This window comes from Apteryx mantelli, chromosome 10 (assembly GCF_036417845.1).
Source record: "Apteryx mantelli isolate bAptMan1 chromosome 10, bAptMan1.hap1, whole genome shotgun sequence".
NCBI classification, from domain to species: Eukaryota; Metazoa; Chordata; class Aves; order Apterygiformes; family Apterygidae; genus Apteryx; species Apteryx mantelli.
The window spans coordinates 22,487,319-22,504,445 of NC_089987.1; the positions used below are offsets into that span (position 1 = coordinate 22,487,319).

Consider the following 17,127-nt stretch of genomic DNA (forward strand, 5'->3'; position numbering starts at 1 on the left):
CTTGTCATTACCCTGAATAACTTGGTGCATCAGCAAACTTGGTCACATCACTATTCACCTCCTATTCCAGGTTTTTAATGAATATATTGAGAAGCATGTGTCCCAGCACAGATCCTGCAGGAGTCCTGCAGGTCTGTAACCTACCTCCCCTGTGAAAAATAACTCTTTACTCCTATCTGAAATATTTGTACCAATTACTTTCCTATCTTTAAACCAATTGTTTATCTGTGTCAGAGCCTTAACTCTTCCTCTACCCTGCTTCTCCACCCCAGTTTTTGTTCTGTGTCTTTGTCTTGATCAAGCTACACACATAACGGTACAACGCCTGTGACCAAGGCTGTGCTTTGCTATGTCACAATGTTATTCTTCCTTCTCCCTAAGCTTGTTCTCCTCATCCTCTCTGTTTTCTTGTGCTAAACTTAGAACACAAGTTTTCATGGTCTCTCTCTTTTTGATACAGTATCTAGAGTGTTGGGCTGTTAGTATGTATCCAGGCCTCTAGATCTTATTGGTGTGTAAATATAAAAAGTAAAAAGCATGCTGTTATCATATCTGATCTAAAAAATGAAACAAGTTTTGATGCACACTAGTTCAAGTAATTACAAAAGGCAAATCAGCTTTAGTTTAGATTAAAGTAAAACCTCTGCTGCCCTGACTGGTCTTGTCAATTGAGGGGCTTTGTAAGTGAGCAGGAGAATTTGCAGGCTGCCTGAGGTGACAGAGATCAGGATGCTGGAAAATGGAAAATAACCTGTCTTTGTCACAGAAACTGTGCCAGAGTCTTAAAGCCATGACTGTTGCATGGACAGACCTACCTTGCAAATCCAGCTCCCTGGAGAAGTAGGTTGTTTGGTGATGGCTCTTCCTGCAGTTTGGTTTCCTGTTGTGCAGCATGTGTCTGTGCTTGTTCTTTTCAGCTGTGCGCTAATGATATCCTGGATGGAGTCGATGAGCTCATCGATGGGATTTCTCTTCTGCCAGAGCCAGACAAGACCCTTCACCCCCAGGACTCGGAGCCCCAGCATAACTCTGGGCACGGGGATGAGGAAGGTAGGCAAGCGATGGCTTGTGGAACTTCACCCACCAGCTCTTTCAACGCTGGGAACAAGCTGCATCTTGGCAAAGAAGATAACATTTTAAACAAAGCACAAACTGGTGCTGTTTCAGGGGTCAATGGATTGACCTGTTTGGGAGGAGGAAGAAGTCAAGGGGCTTCTCAGGATGGTCCTACCAAAAAGGTTGTTTTTCTGTAACAAGATGATGATAATCATTCTAGCTGTAAAACAGATCTTCTTCCCCTCTCACTAGTAGCTTTTAATTTCATTGTCTTTGGGTCATAGTTGTTTTTTGCTGCCAAAAAAATGTAGATAACCGGGAAATCAATTCTGTCTCTTAAGAATTTAGTTCAGTTTAAGCTGAGAAGTAAGCCCCAAGGAAGAAGAGGATATATGGATAAGGCACTGTGACACGTGCTGGTTACATCACACCTGGTATTTAAGCGTTCCTGTTGCAATCACTAGATGACCTGATCAAAGAAGGATGTCTTCTCCCATCTACCAGAAGCAGTTTGGAGAGTTCTGCCACATTTTTTTTTCATTTGTTGATAAGATAGGTGGTTGGAGACTTGCAGAGCAGAGAGGGAAGGATGGTGTCTCTAGCCTGCGAGTGCTGGACAGCTGGATGGCAATGGGTAGAAAGCTTTAACAGTAAGCATTGATTTGGCTTTATGGAAGAGAAGGGGCAAACAATTAAAATTAAATTTCTGTCAGCCTTGGCTTAAATTCACCATTCCCTTCTGTGTTGTAGTAGGGTGCTACAGTAAACTCCCATGCTGTAGGTTTACAGGAAAGCAGAGTCCTCTCCCTTTGGAGAGGGGCTTGCCAAAAAAAAATGGATCGAGGGGGAGCAAGTGGTCTAATAACTGTCCTCTGAATAGAAGGAGACAGCTTCAAGGTGCCTTTGGGAAGGCAGCTGCTCTTAACTGGAGGTTTCCTGCCCAGCAAATCCCAGTGGAGTTCTTCTCTGCAGCCTATGTGGCGGCAGTACAAGTCTCTTCCTAAAAGTTGTCAGCGTCTCTGTACACATGAGGGTTTTGTAGCATGGTAGCAAGAGCCCTGGTTACCTGTGCTCACCGTGCACAGCACTGCATGGAAGCACAGCATCTCTTGCTCTACTGGGAACCATAAGTGTTCTCATTCCAGCTGCCTGATGTCTCTTTTTCCATGGGACAGAGTTAACTCTTTCACTCTCCCTGCTGAGGTCACGTTCATATGTCATGTGTGAGTTTGAGTTTGGTTCTGTCTGGTAAAGTTTTCTTTGTGGTCAAAGGGAATGAAAATTACTTTTCTGTAGCAGAGTAGATCTTGCTGCAAATACTCTGACTGCAGGATCAATGCACAAGCAAGTCCCTAGGTAGGAATTTGAGTCCTTTCTAGCCTAAAAACTGTTGTGGGCTGCTGATGTACACTTAAACACTGCTGTTCACCCTGGAGGTGGCTTCATTTCAGCAGCAAAGTGTCTGTGTTATATTAGTAAAGCACTTTGGGGGATCTTTGTAGAGAGCAGGGCTCTGCAGATAAGTCAGAAAGCCCACCAGCTGTGTTTTCAGTATAAAACTCTCCCCACAGGCTGTTGTCTATAAAGGATCCTTAGGAATCTAGACAAATATGTAAGCTTTTGAGGATTAAAAACTAATTGGAAAGGAATGGGGGAAGAAGAGGAAGAGAGGGCACTTCCCATACTGGCAACCTCAGAGATGGCATTTCAGTGGGTTGTATTGTGCCTTGAGCTAGAAATAATCATTATCTTCTCTGAGAGCCACTGATCTTCTTTTAATCCTTTTTTGTCAGCTCCCTGTTGTGAAGTATATCTAAGCAATATAATAAAATCACAAATAGGAATGAGGGGCTAAGCATCCTACCTAGTCAAATCAGCAGCCAGCTGGGCAGCAGTAAAGCCAGATATGTTTGTCCCAGCAGCAAAGTCAGTAACTTTCAGGTAAACTCTTGTAAAAGGACAATTTCTTGTGCTTTTTTTTCCCCTGGAAATAGTCTGTAAAATATCAAGGGAGAGAATGACAACTGAATAAGTGGGACTTTCCTTGTGTCCTTGGAGCTATCATCAAAGGCTGCTTTTGGCCTTCTTAGGAAGGGATGCCACAGCAAAAGCTCCTTCAGGAGGAGGTGTCTCTGCCCTAATGGCTATATATATATATATATATATATATATCAAGAGTCGAGGCAAGCTGGGCACAATAACAGGCAGAGATCAATTCTTCTGAAACTCAGTGAAGTTTGCTCTCTTAACCATAATTCCTTGTGTCCTGCAGCACTTGCCTAGCTGTTTAAATGTACCCTGACTTTTAGGGATTCTTGTCCTCCTGAAAACCCATGATAGGAGAACTGGACAGCTAGACCCGACATTTAGATGAGTCTTGAAAAATTGTTCACTGGATTGCTTTGCAGCATTACATGCAAGCTGCTGCTACAAATAAATTAAACCTCTCCTAGGGCCAGAAATATCCTTTTCTCTCTCCTAAAACCTTATTCATTAGATTGGTTTGCAAGCACTTTCTGAAAGCCAGGATCAGTGAGGTGTGAATCCCAAAGACCAGAGCTGCTCCTGGAGAGTGCTTTGGCAGCAGTTCTTTCCTGCTAGACCAAGAGGCTGCAGTTCAGCTGTTTGCAACTCTGGCAGTACTGTGTGAAGAGGAGAAGGTGTCTCAAATGAGTAGAGACAGACCATTTAGGGCCATATGGACTACAGACAGCTTCTGTAACCTTCCTGGGAAACCAGTGTGCAGCCAGGTTTGTTTCTTCAAAGAGAAAGGCTTCAAAGCCTTCCTCTGAGCAACAGCTGTGGCCATCTAGCTTGCAGGTCTTTCCCGGGTAAAACTCATACCTCCATGTGTCTAAAGAGCAGAGGAAAAGCTGTTCTCTCGGCTGCCTCCTGGTGTTGCATGCTGAAGGACCGTTCATTATACCTTGTCTCAGCCTGTACTCCATCTTTCCTGTCAGCCTTAAAAGAAGATTTCCTGAATGACCTCCTGGTGGGAAAGAAAACAGACCAACTGGGGCTGCCTCAAACACTGCAGCAGGAGTTTTCACTGATCAACGTGCAGATCCGAAATGTCAACGTAGAGGTAGAGAGTTCCCTTTTGCTGGCTTGGTAGGAGGGGGATGTGGGCGGACTAGCTCATCAGAGCTTTTTGAGGGGAACCTCTTTGCTGCAGAGTGAGTGCTGGCTGTAAACAAGGTTTATTTTGGGCTATAGAGATCCTCTTGGCCAGGGGTAGTAAGAGAGCGTTTAATCGCAGACACTGGGGGTGGGGGAAGTATTTCAGCATGGTAAGTACACTGGCTCTTGTCCGAAGAAGGCTGGGCCATATTTTCCTCTCTGCTTAGATTGCAGAATGGAAGGTGAATTGTTCCAGTACTTGCAGCTCATCTAGTTTCAGCTTCTTCTGAACTAAGTCTGCTGAGCCCTCCCTATCCTCAGTTTTGGCATCTCCCTTGCACACCAAACCCTCCTCTGTGCATGGAAGCTTTTGACTGGAGGCACAGTGCTGTACTGGGGTGGGAGGCTTGAGGCAGCCGCCTGTCTCCCTTTCCCCTGTACCCCATCCAGTTTCACAGCTCATGGCATGCTCCTCATCCAACTTTTGAACCAGTGGCTTATGATCTTATGTGGTGCCTGTTACTGCTCTGCTGGGCCTGGAGCTCTCCCTGGCCCAGTGAAGTGGGCTGGGGTGCGATGGCTGTTGGGAATGGAGCCTGATTCCTGCCACGGCCCCCTCAGCAGCCTGGGCTGGGTATAATCTCCAGATGCTAGGTTGCTGGGCTGACAGTCTGCTGGCAAATGCCGGCTCTCTCTCTGCCTAGTGTTTTTGCTGTCGCTGTGGTCACTGCCCTTGAGAACAGCATGACTTCGTCTTATGGGTGTGTAGAGGAATCAGCCCCTCAGCATGAATTTAAGGCACTATAAGTTTAAAGGTCCTTGGAGATCTAACTGCAGAGCAATTGTTTGTCTTCGCACAGATGGATGCAGTGAATCGTAGCTGCACAGTGTCAGTGCATTGCGGCAATCACAGAGTCAGGATGCTGGTGATGTTCCCTGTGCAATATCCCAATAATGCTGCACCGTCCTTCCAGTTCATCAACCCGACCTCAATCACTGCTTCAATGAAGGCAAAGCTGCTGAAGGTGTGTGGGGAGTGTATGCAGTCTATAAATACACACAGGCTGGACACCCAGTGTCGTAGTAAATGATGTACATAGTAAGTGATGACGGAGTAAAACGTTTGGCCTCCCAAACAACGCAGGTGGGTTGCTGAAGGCATTCTACAGAGCACTGCTCGAACTGTTATGTTGTGGAGCTCCTAGGATGAGTCTTTGCTGGCCTTGCAGCCCGGTGTTTGCCTTTCTCAACTGATGCTTTTTGAACATGTGTTCTCCAGTGCTACTGGCTTCCTCTTGGTGATGTGTATTGCCTGAGGATCCCTAACAGCTGCCTCCTCATGCGGCTACATCCAATCATTATAGATAAAATGACCAGCCAAGCACGCAGCTGCAGAAAGATAATATTTCTGAGCTTGTATATTGATTCCTGTTCTCGCTTTCCACAGACTGCTTTTAAAATGTGGGGCCTTTTTACATGGGTCCTGCTAATTCCAGACCAGGTGTTTGATCATCTGGCATAGAAAGTCCTATTGCTGCTGAAATCCCCTCTCCAGCAGCAAGAGCTGTCATCCCTTGCCGCTCCTATAATAGCACTGGGAGCACAGATGACTTGTTTTATCCTAGAACTGGGGAGAATGGGTGAAGTGGCAGGCTCTCCCTTAATGTAAAGCAGACAGGGCATTGAGGCAGAATACTGCTGACTTTGTTGTGCTTCTGTTCACTGTTTCATTGTATTCTACTCAAAGCCGAGGGCAGGATATTTTCTGTTGTGCTTGCAGAGGGGAGAGAAGCCATTTTTTTCTTCTCTCTGCTGCAGACCATGGGAATGGTCAGTGTTTGCTGAATGGAAAGGGATAATGAGAGTTGAGGAAGCAAGGACTAGGGATTTCTGAGTTTAATACACCGAAGCGTCTGAGTACTTCAGCTCTTAATGCTTCTGTCCTCGTGAGTCTGACAGTGCTGTGTGCTAGGCCTATGCTGCCTACCTTGAAAGCAAATTTAGCCTCAGTGCTTAAGCCTGAGCTTGGCCTCAGATAGATGGATCAAGTTAGGCTCCTTCCTGGAAGAGCCTGATTCTGTTTGCTACAAATTGGTATGGGACATATAAGTTACAGTGAAATGGAAGCCCAAATCCTGGATCAGTACGCTGAACCTAGGTAAATTCTCAGTGCCCTGACTCATAACTCGGGCAGTATTTCCTCAAAGCAGGCAGCACATCTTTGGACCAGTGTGCCTCCAGTGGGCATTATGGGATGGCTTTGACCATTCCTGCTCTCTGGAGCCTGGCAGCTTAGCTCCTCTGCAAACACAGAGTGTGGGAAGGTATGGATGTAACCATGATTCAAGCTGCATCTTGTATGTGTTCCAGGTACTGAAAGACACTTCTCTGCAAAAAGTGAAGCGGAATCAGAGCTGCCTGGAACCCTGTCTGCGTCAGCTGGTCTCCTGGCTGGAGTCTGTTGTGGTATGGAGAACTGGACGGGCTTTCTGCCCTAGTTCGTTGTCTTCTCTCACATCCTATGCTTCTGACTCTGCAGTGCGAGTCCGGCCTCATTAGACATGTAAACAGACCCTTGTAACTAGCCGTTACATTTTTGTAAGCACTTGTGGTTAGTGTTGGAGAAAGCTGAGCAGATGATCAGATGCATTTTGTTTCTGAAAATCAGGTCCTGAAGGCCTGCTGCTTTGGGGAACTTGGCATACTTGCTAATATTCATGCTAGCAGGAATTACTGGGATTGGAACACCCTAGTGATGTGTGGTAGCTTCCCAGCTTTGAGGAGATCACTCAGGGTATGGTTGTCAGCTGTGAAGGAAGATGGGAGTCTTCAGGGAGTTGATGGTTTCATTCTTTTCTGAAAGGCACTGGCAGATGTCTTTACCTCCTTATTTCTAGCCAAAGATCCTGCTAGTCCTATTCTAGGGGGTTTGTTTTCTTCTTTTAAACAAAGCTGTGAAAATCTGTTTTTGCTGAATCCTTGTGCCAAGGTTTTGCAGTGATGGTACTGCAGATGAATCTAAGTCACGCTCTGCCCTTAGCTGAGAGATCTATGATACCTACTTGGCATCTCTGTGTAAGGTATCAGGTCTGTGTGTGGGTGGAGTGTACTGGAATGGGTGTTTTTAGCACTCAAGAAAAGGCTAGGGAGTCTCCTCAGTTTTCTTTTCCAAGAGGCTTTGTTTATTTGTCACAAATAAGGGCTTTTTATGGAAAGGCTGTTCTTAACAGTACTGCTGAAACCAAACAGTGTTTTAAGAATGAGAACTTTCACCATTGTATGAAAATCTGATGACTTGAGCAAGATGTTGCTGCCTTTAAAGAATTCCTTTAGTCCTGAGCTGTAGTGTTCTACCAAATACATGCAGACTTCTGCCAAAATCCCTCTGGACAGGCCTGAGGTCCCCTGGTATTTCACACCTGGCTCGCATCGCCTGCCTCCCTCACTCCAAGATGCCCAAGTTGCGTTTGATGCCCCATAGTTTTGTGATATTCTGCTTTAAGGATACTCTACCTGACTTGCATGACTGGGGCACCATATTTAGCCCAGCTCCCTGTTTTGTTGTTGAGAGACATATCCAGAGTCTGAAGGTCAGATTTTCTATACAGTCTTGCCTTGAGGCTGTTGTTTCCCCTTAAGTTAGGCTCTGAATTTCAGCACAGCTGTGGTGGGAGAGCAAATCTCTGGGCAAGCAGCCGAAGAAGCACTTTCCTCAAAGTGCTTGTGAGTGGAGCTGATGTTGCCTTTGTAGCCAGACCCAGTAGCCATGCTCTGTGCTTGATCTCCTTTGGCATCTGCCCTGAGGCCTCTTGGCGTTGCGATGCATGGTGTTCCAGCTGGGCTTCCTTTCTGTGGCAGCAGGATTGTGACCTTCGATAACTTCTGTTTCAGAACCAAGAGGACAGCACATCCAGCAATCCCTACGCTTTGTCAAACTCCGTAACGCCCCCCTTGCCCACGTTCGCCCGGGTCTCCAATGCCTATGGCTCCTACCAGGACTCTAACATCCCATTTCCACGGACCTCTGGAGCCAGGTTCTGTGGTGCAGGTTAGCCCTATCGCTGATATGTTTCAACACCTACCAGGGGAATGGTCTCTTTAGTGTCTTGGGGAATACTTGCCTCTGAACAAGACAAGGCTTTGGTCACTGCCCTGCAAGAAGTTAAGAAATTGTGTTGGAGTGGCAGTACTGGGATAACCTTACAAATAATCGCCCTTATTAGTAACTGCTTGCAGTAGGTGTTGCATGCAGTATTTTAGTAACTCCATCTGGAAATCCAGGAGTAATTGAACAGATGGCCTTTGGCTTGTGGCATGCCAGAGGCATTGACAGACCTTTTCTTTTGCAGAAGCTTGGGAGTTTAGTATTTCCTTGTCTAGTCCCCTCCTACCAGCATCAAACTGCTGGACATATTCTGCCTCTCAGTCTTCAGAACATTTCTGTGACTTAGGGCTGAACTTACCCCTTGCTGAAGCAGTATTTGTGTTGTTATCCACTCCTTTTTCATTCTGCACCTTTCCCCTTGTCCAAAATAACTTTCCCAGGGGATCATTGGGAGATGATTCCCCTAAATAGGAGTTGGGGTACAGCCATGTCCAGATTTCCAGGAGAGTGTGTACAGTGCAAAGAGCATCCTTAAGGAAGAGGTTAAGGTCTGTGTAAGAGTGGCTAAGTTTCACTGAGCTGTTTCAGATTCAAGCATGACTCCTCTGGACCTGACCACATTTAAATTTGAGTGTGTTTTGAAAGCTGCTTTATATTCTTATAGACCACACCAGATTCCCAGCAAAAGTGAAGCAGAATAGTGCATTGAATTGGCTCAGTGAAACCTGCTAAGACCTGAAACTCTTATAGCGGAGTGGGTGGCTGAAGATACTTGAGATGCTGACAAGTGGGGTAAAGCATGTGAGAGTGTGTTTTGGAGTTGGCTTCAGATGGCTTGGGTTATCCTTTTGAAGAGAAGAGTCTTACCAGCTATAACAGTTTCTCTGCATAGCTGTTTATCACCACACTTCCCTCTGGAGCATTCGAATGCTTGACGAATTCTGGTGAAGAGTTAAAACACAAGAATGTGTTTTTGCTCTTTTTCTTTTACCTTCTTTAACACCTGTAAGCCACTTGAGTTAGTGCTTTTAAGACCATCACCTCCACAAAACATGCTCTTTAATTTAAAGGGCTTGAAAGGAGTGGGTTTGGCTTGAGAAAATGCAGTTGTCTACTTGTAGTTTAGAAGTGCTCAGAACGATGGACAGGCAACCAGCCGCCTGACTCTGATACCTTGAACCACCAGGTTTCCCTCTGTAAACCACCCCTGAGTAAGCCACTCCCTTCTGCGTGATCTTTACGCGGTGTCCTGTCTCTGCAGGGTACTTGGTGTATTTCACAAGACCCATGACCATGCACCGTGCGGTGTCCCCCACGGAGCCCACGCCCAGGTGAGTACTGTGTCACATTTGAGATGTGCCACTGTCACACCACAACCTGACAGCGGCAATGGGCGAGAAGGCAGGAGATTGTCAGTCCTCCACTAATGCTACTGACCTTCGGAAAGTACTGGCCTTTAGTGTTTGCTGTGCCCTGGGCCCTTATTTCACCGGCCCTCAGCGGAGACCCTCTCTTTCTACACACCAGCTGGCAGCATGGGTTATTGGAGCTGTTAATCTCCTCTACAGTCTCCTCTACAGGTTGGATGTAAGCTCCTAAAAGCGTATACTCTTGTTTCTAGGTCCCTGTCAGCTTTATCAGCGTACCATAGTGGCCTCATTACTCCAATGAAGATCCGTACGGAGACTCCAGGCAATCTGCGTTTGTACAGTGGCAGTCCCACACGTAGCGAGAAGGAGCAGGTCTCCATTAGCTCCTTCTACTACAAAGAGAGGGTAAGTACCAGACCAAAAATCCTTTCTTCACACTTTGGCTTTAATGACGTGCGTTCCTTTCGTATGGCTGTGAGCATCGCTGCTATGCAGTGTGCAGTAGTAACAGAAGCTTCATGTTCTTCTCAAGAAGGCACCCTTTTATAAGCAGCTCTGTAAAAATGTCACATCGATTTGTCTCCTTTAGTAACTTCTCTACTAATCCTCTCTAGCATTTGACCTGCTTATTTTGATATGTCTAGACTGACCATCAGAGCTTCCTTCAGTGCATTACGCTGTCTCCTCTTGTGTTATGTAGGATTAAAATCTCACACTTAAGTTATAGTCTCTAGATAAATACACATAGGCCACTCTGCTTTCCTCTGCACTCCCTGATGTACATAGTTGCAAAGGTTTGGGGCTTTCTGCACCTTACTGACAACCTCTCCTGGATTACGGGGTGTATTTGGGTTATTTCTGTTACAGGTGTCTTTCAGGGATATGTGCCCCTTCGGACTGTTGTAAAAGTCATTCCTATGTGATTCCTGCTCCAAAGAGCTTCCAATCCATGTACCTCTGTTTTGGGTATAGTTTTTGTTATCATTGCTGTGTGCGAGCTAGACTTGAGGAGAGAGTGGGGTTGTTTCCTTTTGGGAGACGGGGTGAGGAAGACCAACTGGTAATCGTAGGGTGGCCAAATAGTTCTGAACTGGTTGAGGGCCCAGTGTGCCTGGAGCAGATGCTGTGGGAGCAATCGGGCATGCAGCTTGCTCAGAAACAAACTGTGCTTCAGCGGGGAGGAGTGTGGAATGGCTTACAAAAATACAGTAGGCTTCTTCCCCTGAGAGCCTGGGAATTCAGGGCTTTCAAGTGATCTGCCCACTGTCTGCGTTGACGGTATACGTCTGCTGCAGCGACCGAGTTTCCAGGTATCTCAAGGAAAGCCAAGTGCTGTCTGCACTCTGCTGCAGTGGGGCCTGGGAACCCCTGTCAGGGGAGCAGATGGAGAGCCCTGAGCTCTTGTCCTTCCTTGGTACTGAAAGAGGTCTTGATTCTTCTGTAGTCTTGGACTTGACAGCTGACCCCTCTGGGGTTGTCCCCTGCTTTTAGCTGGTCTGAGTCAGTCAGTATATCTGCCAGCTGTGGGAAGAGCCTCCATCCCCATTGAAAGCTTCACCTCCACACAGACCCCAGAAGATTTTTGGAGTCCCTCTCCTGTTCTTATTCCACGCGTGCTTTTGTGATGAGAAAAGAAAATTGTGCTGCCTGATACAAGAATTGCAGCCTGTTCTAGTCTTTGTAGGAGAGTTTATTTAAAGAGCTACCTCTGTCCTCTGCAGTGTGCTCGTCTCTGACATGCAGCTCTCTGAGATGACAGACAAGGCTAAAAATAACGTGTGGAAGCAGCTTGGTGCAATTTCATGTGACCTGTCTCCCCAGCCCTTGTATTGATGGTGACAAGATTTTTGTCAGGGCAGGAGAAAGCTGCAGAACAAAGCATGTGTGTAGCCATGTCTGCTGAAAGCCGGAGAAAATTCCTACATTCTCCTTCCCCTGCCAAGCCATCTCCTCACAGGTTATGTTAGAAGAAGAGCAAGGGCCCTAGCAGGGAGCTAGTTCAAATGTTATTGCAGATGAAATAGTTTTTAAAAAAACCCTCTGTTTCTCTTCAATAAAGGCATGGAGAAAGGTTTCCTGACTCTTCAGGAGTTGATCTCACAGCCTTTGTTAGATCAATGCTAAGTATTTTTATGTCATTTCATTGCTATGATTTTAAACCTTTAAAATAACAGTCTGAGTCTTGTTAACTCCTTGCTCTGAAGTTTGGATTTTATGCTTTTGTTAAGTAAAAAATGAAAATTTGTGTGGTCAGCTATCATGTTATGTAACTTCAGCCCCAAAGCTGAATTTGTCAGAGAACCACATGTTTAAACCTAAATCCACTAGTAACAACCACTGGCATTGCTACCATTAACAAAAAAAATAGAATTTGCATGTTACTAGACAGGAAATATCCTCACGTTCCCATAAAGGCAGGTGAGCTGCTGAAACCACCAGAGATCTTCGTAGTAATCCGGAATGGAACTAAATCTGGTGTTGAGCCTTTCTGTGCTCATCTAAATGTGCATACATGCGCACACACATCACTTCACACATCCACACTCCTTCTTTCTTTCTCCCTCTTTTTCACTCCTCCAAAAAAAACCCCCACTGAGGAATAGTAGTCAGCAGGAAGGAGAACCTATATCTATACTGTGGCAATGCCATCAGGATTTTGAACCTGGATTCCTCTTAAAGAAGAATTACTGTTGTACTTAGTTACTGGGAACTAGAAACCTTAGCCAGGAAGATTTTTTTTTTTTTCTGCTGAGAGCTATGGTAACACCTAGTGTCCTCCTTGAGAAGCTTCCAAAGAACCAGGCAGCTGGACTTCTGCGTGCCCACAGAGCAGGGATGCATTTGCACAGGTGTCATTGCAGGGCTGGGAAGACAAAAGAGCATTGCTCCTATGGAAAGCCAACTCTCTCCTGTCTTTGTCATTAGGGCTACTGACTGCCCAGGTCCATTCCAGGTATAGACATTAAGCCCCCTCTATGTTCACAGGATGACGAATGCCTTTTCCTGTGCCATTTCTCATAAGCTGACAGCCTGGTGCCTGTTGAGTTTGAGTCAGGGTTAGATGTTGGCAGTGCTGAATGCAGTTGGCATCTCTGATAGCGCTCTTGCCCCTTTTGGGTAGAGTTTCTCAAGCCGGGCCACGTGCCTGCCTCTGGTGCCCTTTGGAGACGGAGTAACCACTGCTTGTTAGGCCCTGTGGAGTTAGCAGGACGTGGGTGCAAAGCTGTGTTCCCCCCACCACCACCACCTCCAGTTAGAGAGTAGTGCCAGTAGGAACCTGGGGACATCTCGGCCTTGCCTGAAGGACAGTCGTACACACAGGCGGTGACTGTGGTGTGCTTTCTTGGGCCTCCACCTCACACTTTTTCCCTGCGTGGAATTTGGCAGGGCCTGGAAACTGCTGCTTCTCAGGACTTCCTCGGGCTTTGTCCTTGTGCCCACCTGGTTGCAGACTTTCCAAACTCAAAGCACGTGGGAGTGTAGCCATGAGTCCCGTAGGTTGGCAGCAGTGGGTTACCGACAGGAGAATAGGATTTTGTGGGGGGACAAAGCTTGGTTTTGCTTGTTCTCTGCTGTATTGAATCTTTTTCTACTAATCCTTTTCTCCTCCTCTTGTGAGGCCTGGTGGAGGAACATGCAGCACAAGGCTGTGGTCTTCTCCTTGTCTCTGTTTCTCCAGAGCTGTATGGCCAGCAGCCAGACGGTCTGTAAACGGAGCCTTGACCCTAGACTCCCTGACTGCAGGGTTCTCCCAGCAGTGAGATGCAAAGGAAAGTAGAGGCCCAAGGCATGGCTGATGGTGCTGATTACCAGTTGTCAGCTAAAAGAAAAATTCAAATACATTGCACGCAACACAAATAAGCCTGGTCTTCCCCTTTTTATTGTGTTGATTCTTACAGAACTATAACAGAAAATATTTTTTTATTCAAGTAAGTGCACAATAATGTGCTTTGAGAGATCCCATTTGTTTTTAGTAGCTTTAATTACTGTGTTGAGTACTTTAAACGTACACAAGTTCATAATGAAAGCCTACTTGGGAGTTATTCTACATAGTCAATCAGTGAATTTGATTGCTAACCCAACTTGAATGAGTTCCTCAACCTGTAATGGCAGTTTCCTCATTGCCATTGGCAAGGTCTCTAGATCCTTCCTAATATCCTGGCATTTGGCTTTTTATTGTTTAAAATGAAAGTAAACAGTTGCAGCAGGTTCTAGTGAATGAAGTCCTGGAGGATGCTGGACTTTAAAGGGATGTTTTGAGGAAGCAGGAATATTTGTTTAGCTTGCTACAGATTTCTGTGCCATGGCACCGGGCAGCTGCATTAAAAATTATATGACTGGAATAGCACTTAGCTGCCTGCCTCATCAGCCAGGAGGGGGGAAACTGGTTAAAGCAGGAGCCTGACATGTGGAGCACCATGGTGTTGTCTTCTGCTCTACCACCGATTCACTGCAGTTCAGTGCTTGTTGCAGTAATACAATTCCATGTGGAAGACTTCATTCATACTTGTGGTCACTGAAGTCTTCCACAGAGGCTAGTGAGAGGCACAGACACAGCAGCCCACGCTTTGCCAAGGCTGTAGGTAATGTTGCTCAGCACAATTGTGTGTGGATGAAAGGGGGGATCTTGGTTTGCAACTGTCCATTGTGTAACAGAACCGTTGGGAATGATGTCTTTTACTCTGCTGGTTCAGGGCACTTTTCGTTTCAGTTTATTTACCTTTGTCTTTAATTTTCTTGGTGTCTTTCTTCCCTTTTCTTGGGTATAATGTTTTCACATACAGATGTCTCCTCGCTCTGCCCGGCGACGTTGGTCCATACAAGCAATTAACGACTTCCCGGTACTGTGCGCTGTGCTAATGCTGTCCTTGATATAACCCTGTCTTCTGCCCAAGGGCCCAAGAATAAAGTGCCACCTGCCTGACTTTGAGTAACCTGCACAAGAGGTCATTTCACCATTAGCATCTGTGCCAGAAGACAGACTAGGTCACAGAGGTGGGGGACTTGCACTCCACACAGGGCTTAGGGCTTCAGTAAGCGTGCACGCATGTGTAAGTGGACAGGAGCAGACACTAGTTTGAGGGTTACAAATCCTGAATTAGAACATGCCTATTGTACCTGGCCTTGCAGTCAGGAAAGGATGCCAAGGGGTAATTTGAAGCGTAAGATAGGATCAGCCTCTCGAGAAGCAGAGAGTGCACTGCAGAGGAGTTAAATGATTATTATGCATCATCAGCCAACAGATGAGACTGACATTAGAGTGCCTCATTTCTGAAAAAAATGAAGCCCTGCTGGAGAAGGAGGAGCTGCTGAAATATAACATTAAAGAGCAGCAAGCCACTGGCTGGCATGGCATCCCTTAAGAACTGGGGAAGAAACAAACTGAGTCGCTGACAATGATTTGTCATCTCGTTAAAATGAGCTGCCTATTCCCAGTGCAACGCACCATAAACTCTTGTTGCCTGGAGCAATAAATAGAATTTCTCCTTAATTTGTGATCTTCTCCCAGCCTTTGGAATTGCACAGCCCTGCATTCTGTTTGAGTGGTTGCAATTGCAGCCGCCCCAGCAGGCACTCCCTCCTCCTGGCACTTGTCCTTGCACAACTGCTTTCACAGTCATTTTCTATTAGTCAGGTCCACATGTCCCTCAGGTTTGAACTTCATTCATGTGAACGTCTTGACGATATCAACGTTACTCAAGCTGTGTTGTAAATTTGGGCAATTATCTTCTCATGAATCATCTGCCAAGCACAGGCAAAGTCAGAAATCCCCATTTCAACTTAAAGATGATCTCTTTAGGTCCCATTTTCTTAATGTCCATGTGAACAACTGTTTTTTCTTAACTCCTGGCCTTCCTGCTATCTCTTATAAAGAGACAGCAGGGAATAAAATAGAATCCTGTAACAGCTAATTGAACTTGGTATAATAGGATCAAGCATTCCTAATTATTACAGCTCTAAGACTACACTGGTGAAAGAAACCAGAAGTAATTTACTTGACTCCATCAAAGGTTTTTTGCAAAGAGCTGATAAAGAAATGTGAGCATTGGAGGCAAGAAATGAAGCTCTGTCTTGAATCAGGAATTGACTCCAAGTGAGAAAACCAAGCAAGAAACTTGCCAGCTTTTGATGTGGTAAATTGTGGTGTACAAATGGCCACAGTTTAATTCACTTACCACTGATTTGGAAGGAAGTGTGTGTAGTGATGTGATGAAGTTATCATTCTGTGTAATGTATACTTAAAAATGATGTGCGGATTGGTCAAAACCCGAAAGACTGTATTTGTGGAGAGCCTTTGGAAGAGCCTAACTATGTAAGTGGGCAGTAGCGCTCAGGGTGACGACATGGGTGTGCACGAAGAAAGATGTGGGTTGTTCATGCAGACGGGGGTGCCTTCCTTCTGGAAGAAGAGCTCAGCGTTGCTCAATGTGCTCAGGAAAACAAGAGCTTAGCAAGACTAGAAGCAGAAATAATTCCTTCTTCCTAGATAACGACTAGCCTCCAATTGGGAAATGCCTATGCTTCAGGGCACGTAACAGCCACTAATCACTGGAAGCTCTAAAGAAATATTCCTGCTGTGGGACACTTGATTCAAAAGCGCCTCAGATTTCTAGCCCTTTTGTGGAAGTTGCTTGGTACTGTGGGAGATGCTGTAAATAGTAAATGCTGATTATTTTTTAAAGAAACTCCAGACAGTGCTGCATCACCTACACAGGGGGTTAATCTGTAGGCACTTGTTCAGAATGCGAGGAAGATAGCTTTTGCAGGGAAGCAGCAATTTTTAAATGTAGTGCTCCCCACTAGAAACCTTTTTTTAGAAACAGCTTCAACCTGATTTTGAGCTGGTTTAACTCTCTTATTTTGCAAATGCCTTAATGCAGCTTAATCTTTGACATCAAGGCTGTTCCTTTCTGTCCGCAACCCTTCCCTTTGCCCTGCTAACACCAGTTTGTGCCATGAACCCAGAAACTTTGCATACGCATTTGTGAAACGGGCACTTCACATTTCATGATGCTCCTCGCAGCACTGCCTGCCTCAGCAGGATCCAGAGACACGCTCCCAAGTGTTCAGCATCCTTTCCAAGCAGGAGGGCAGCATTTTGTAACCAGTTCTGCTGAGTGTGCAGTGATAATGGTGGTTGCTACGAAGCAGTTGGTGGCTTATTCTTGGGCTGTCTGTTTCTACATGTAACCCATCTACTGCCATCGTTATCACCTCAGATTGCAGCAAATTACAGCCTTGGGTATGGTAGTGCAGGTGCAGGCTGGCTTTTTTAGTCATTATTCAGTGCTGTTCCCTGCTGTCACCTCCAACCCTGTGACTGTCGTAAACGCTCTGGTTTCTTTCTTTCTTTTTTTCTTGTGTTCTGAAGAACTGATGAGTCTTAATTTGCTATCACTATAGCTATTTTCTTTCTCTTCTTCCTCTCCTCTTAAACTCTCAGGAGCAGCTGGGTAGATGCAGTTCTCCCTGGTG

General features: G+C 45.8%; 1 protein-coding gene across 2 annotated transcripts in view; it reads left to right on the plus strand.

The window, feature by feature from the left end:
- WDR59 (WD repeat domain 59) overlaps nucleotides 1-17,127 on the plus strand; it is a 53,306-nt gene that overhangs the window by 21,729 nt on the left and 14,450 nt on the right. For both annotated transcript variants that reach the window (XR_010885306.1, XM_067302685.1), the window contains exons 12-18: nucleotides 918-1,050; nucleotides 4,017-4,141; nucleotides 5,037-5,201; nucleotides 6,547-6,642; nucleotides 8,068-8,224; nucleotides 9,543-9,612; nucleotides 9,903-10,056. Coding sequence is in view for 1 of the 2 variants with exons in the window: in XM_067302685.1 (XP_067158786.1) it covers nucleotides 918-1,050; nucleotides 4,017-4,141; nucleotides 5,037-5,201; nucleotides 6,547-6,642; nucleotides 8,068-8,224; nucleotides 9,543-9,612; nucleotides 9,903-10,056 (900 nt within the window). In the remaining variant the exon portion in view is untranslated. The remainder of the gene's footprint in view (nucleotides 1-917; nucleotides 1,051-4,016; nucleotides 4,142-5,036; nucleotides 5,202-6,546; nucleotides 6,643-8,067; nucleotides 8,225-9,542; nucleotides 9,613-9,902; nucleotides 10,057-17,127) is intronic.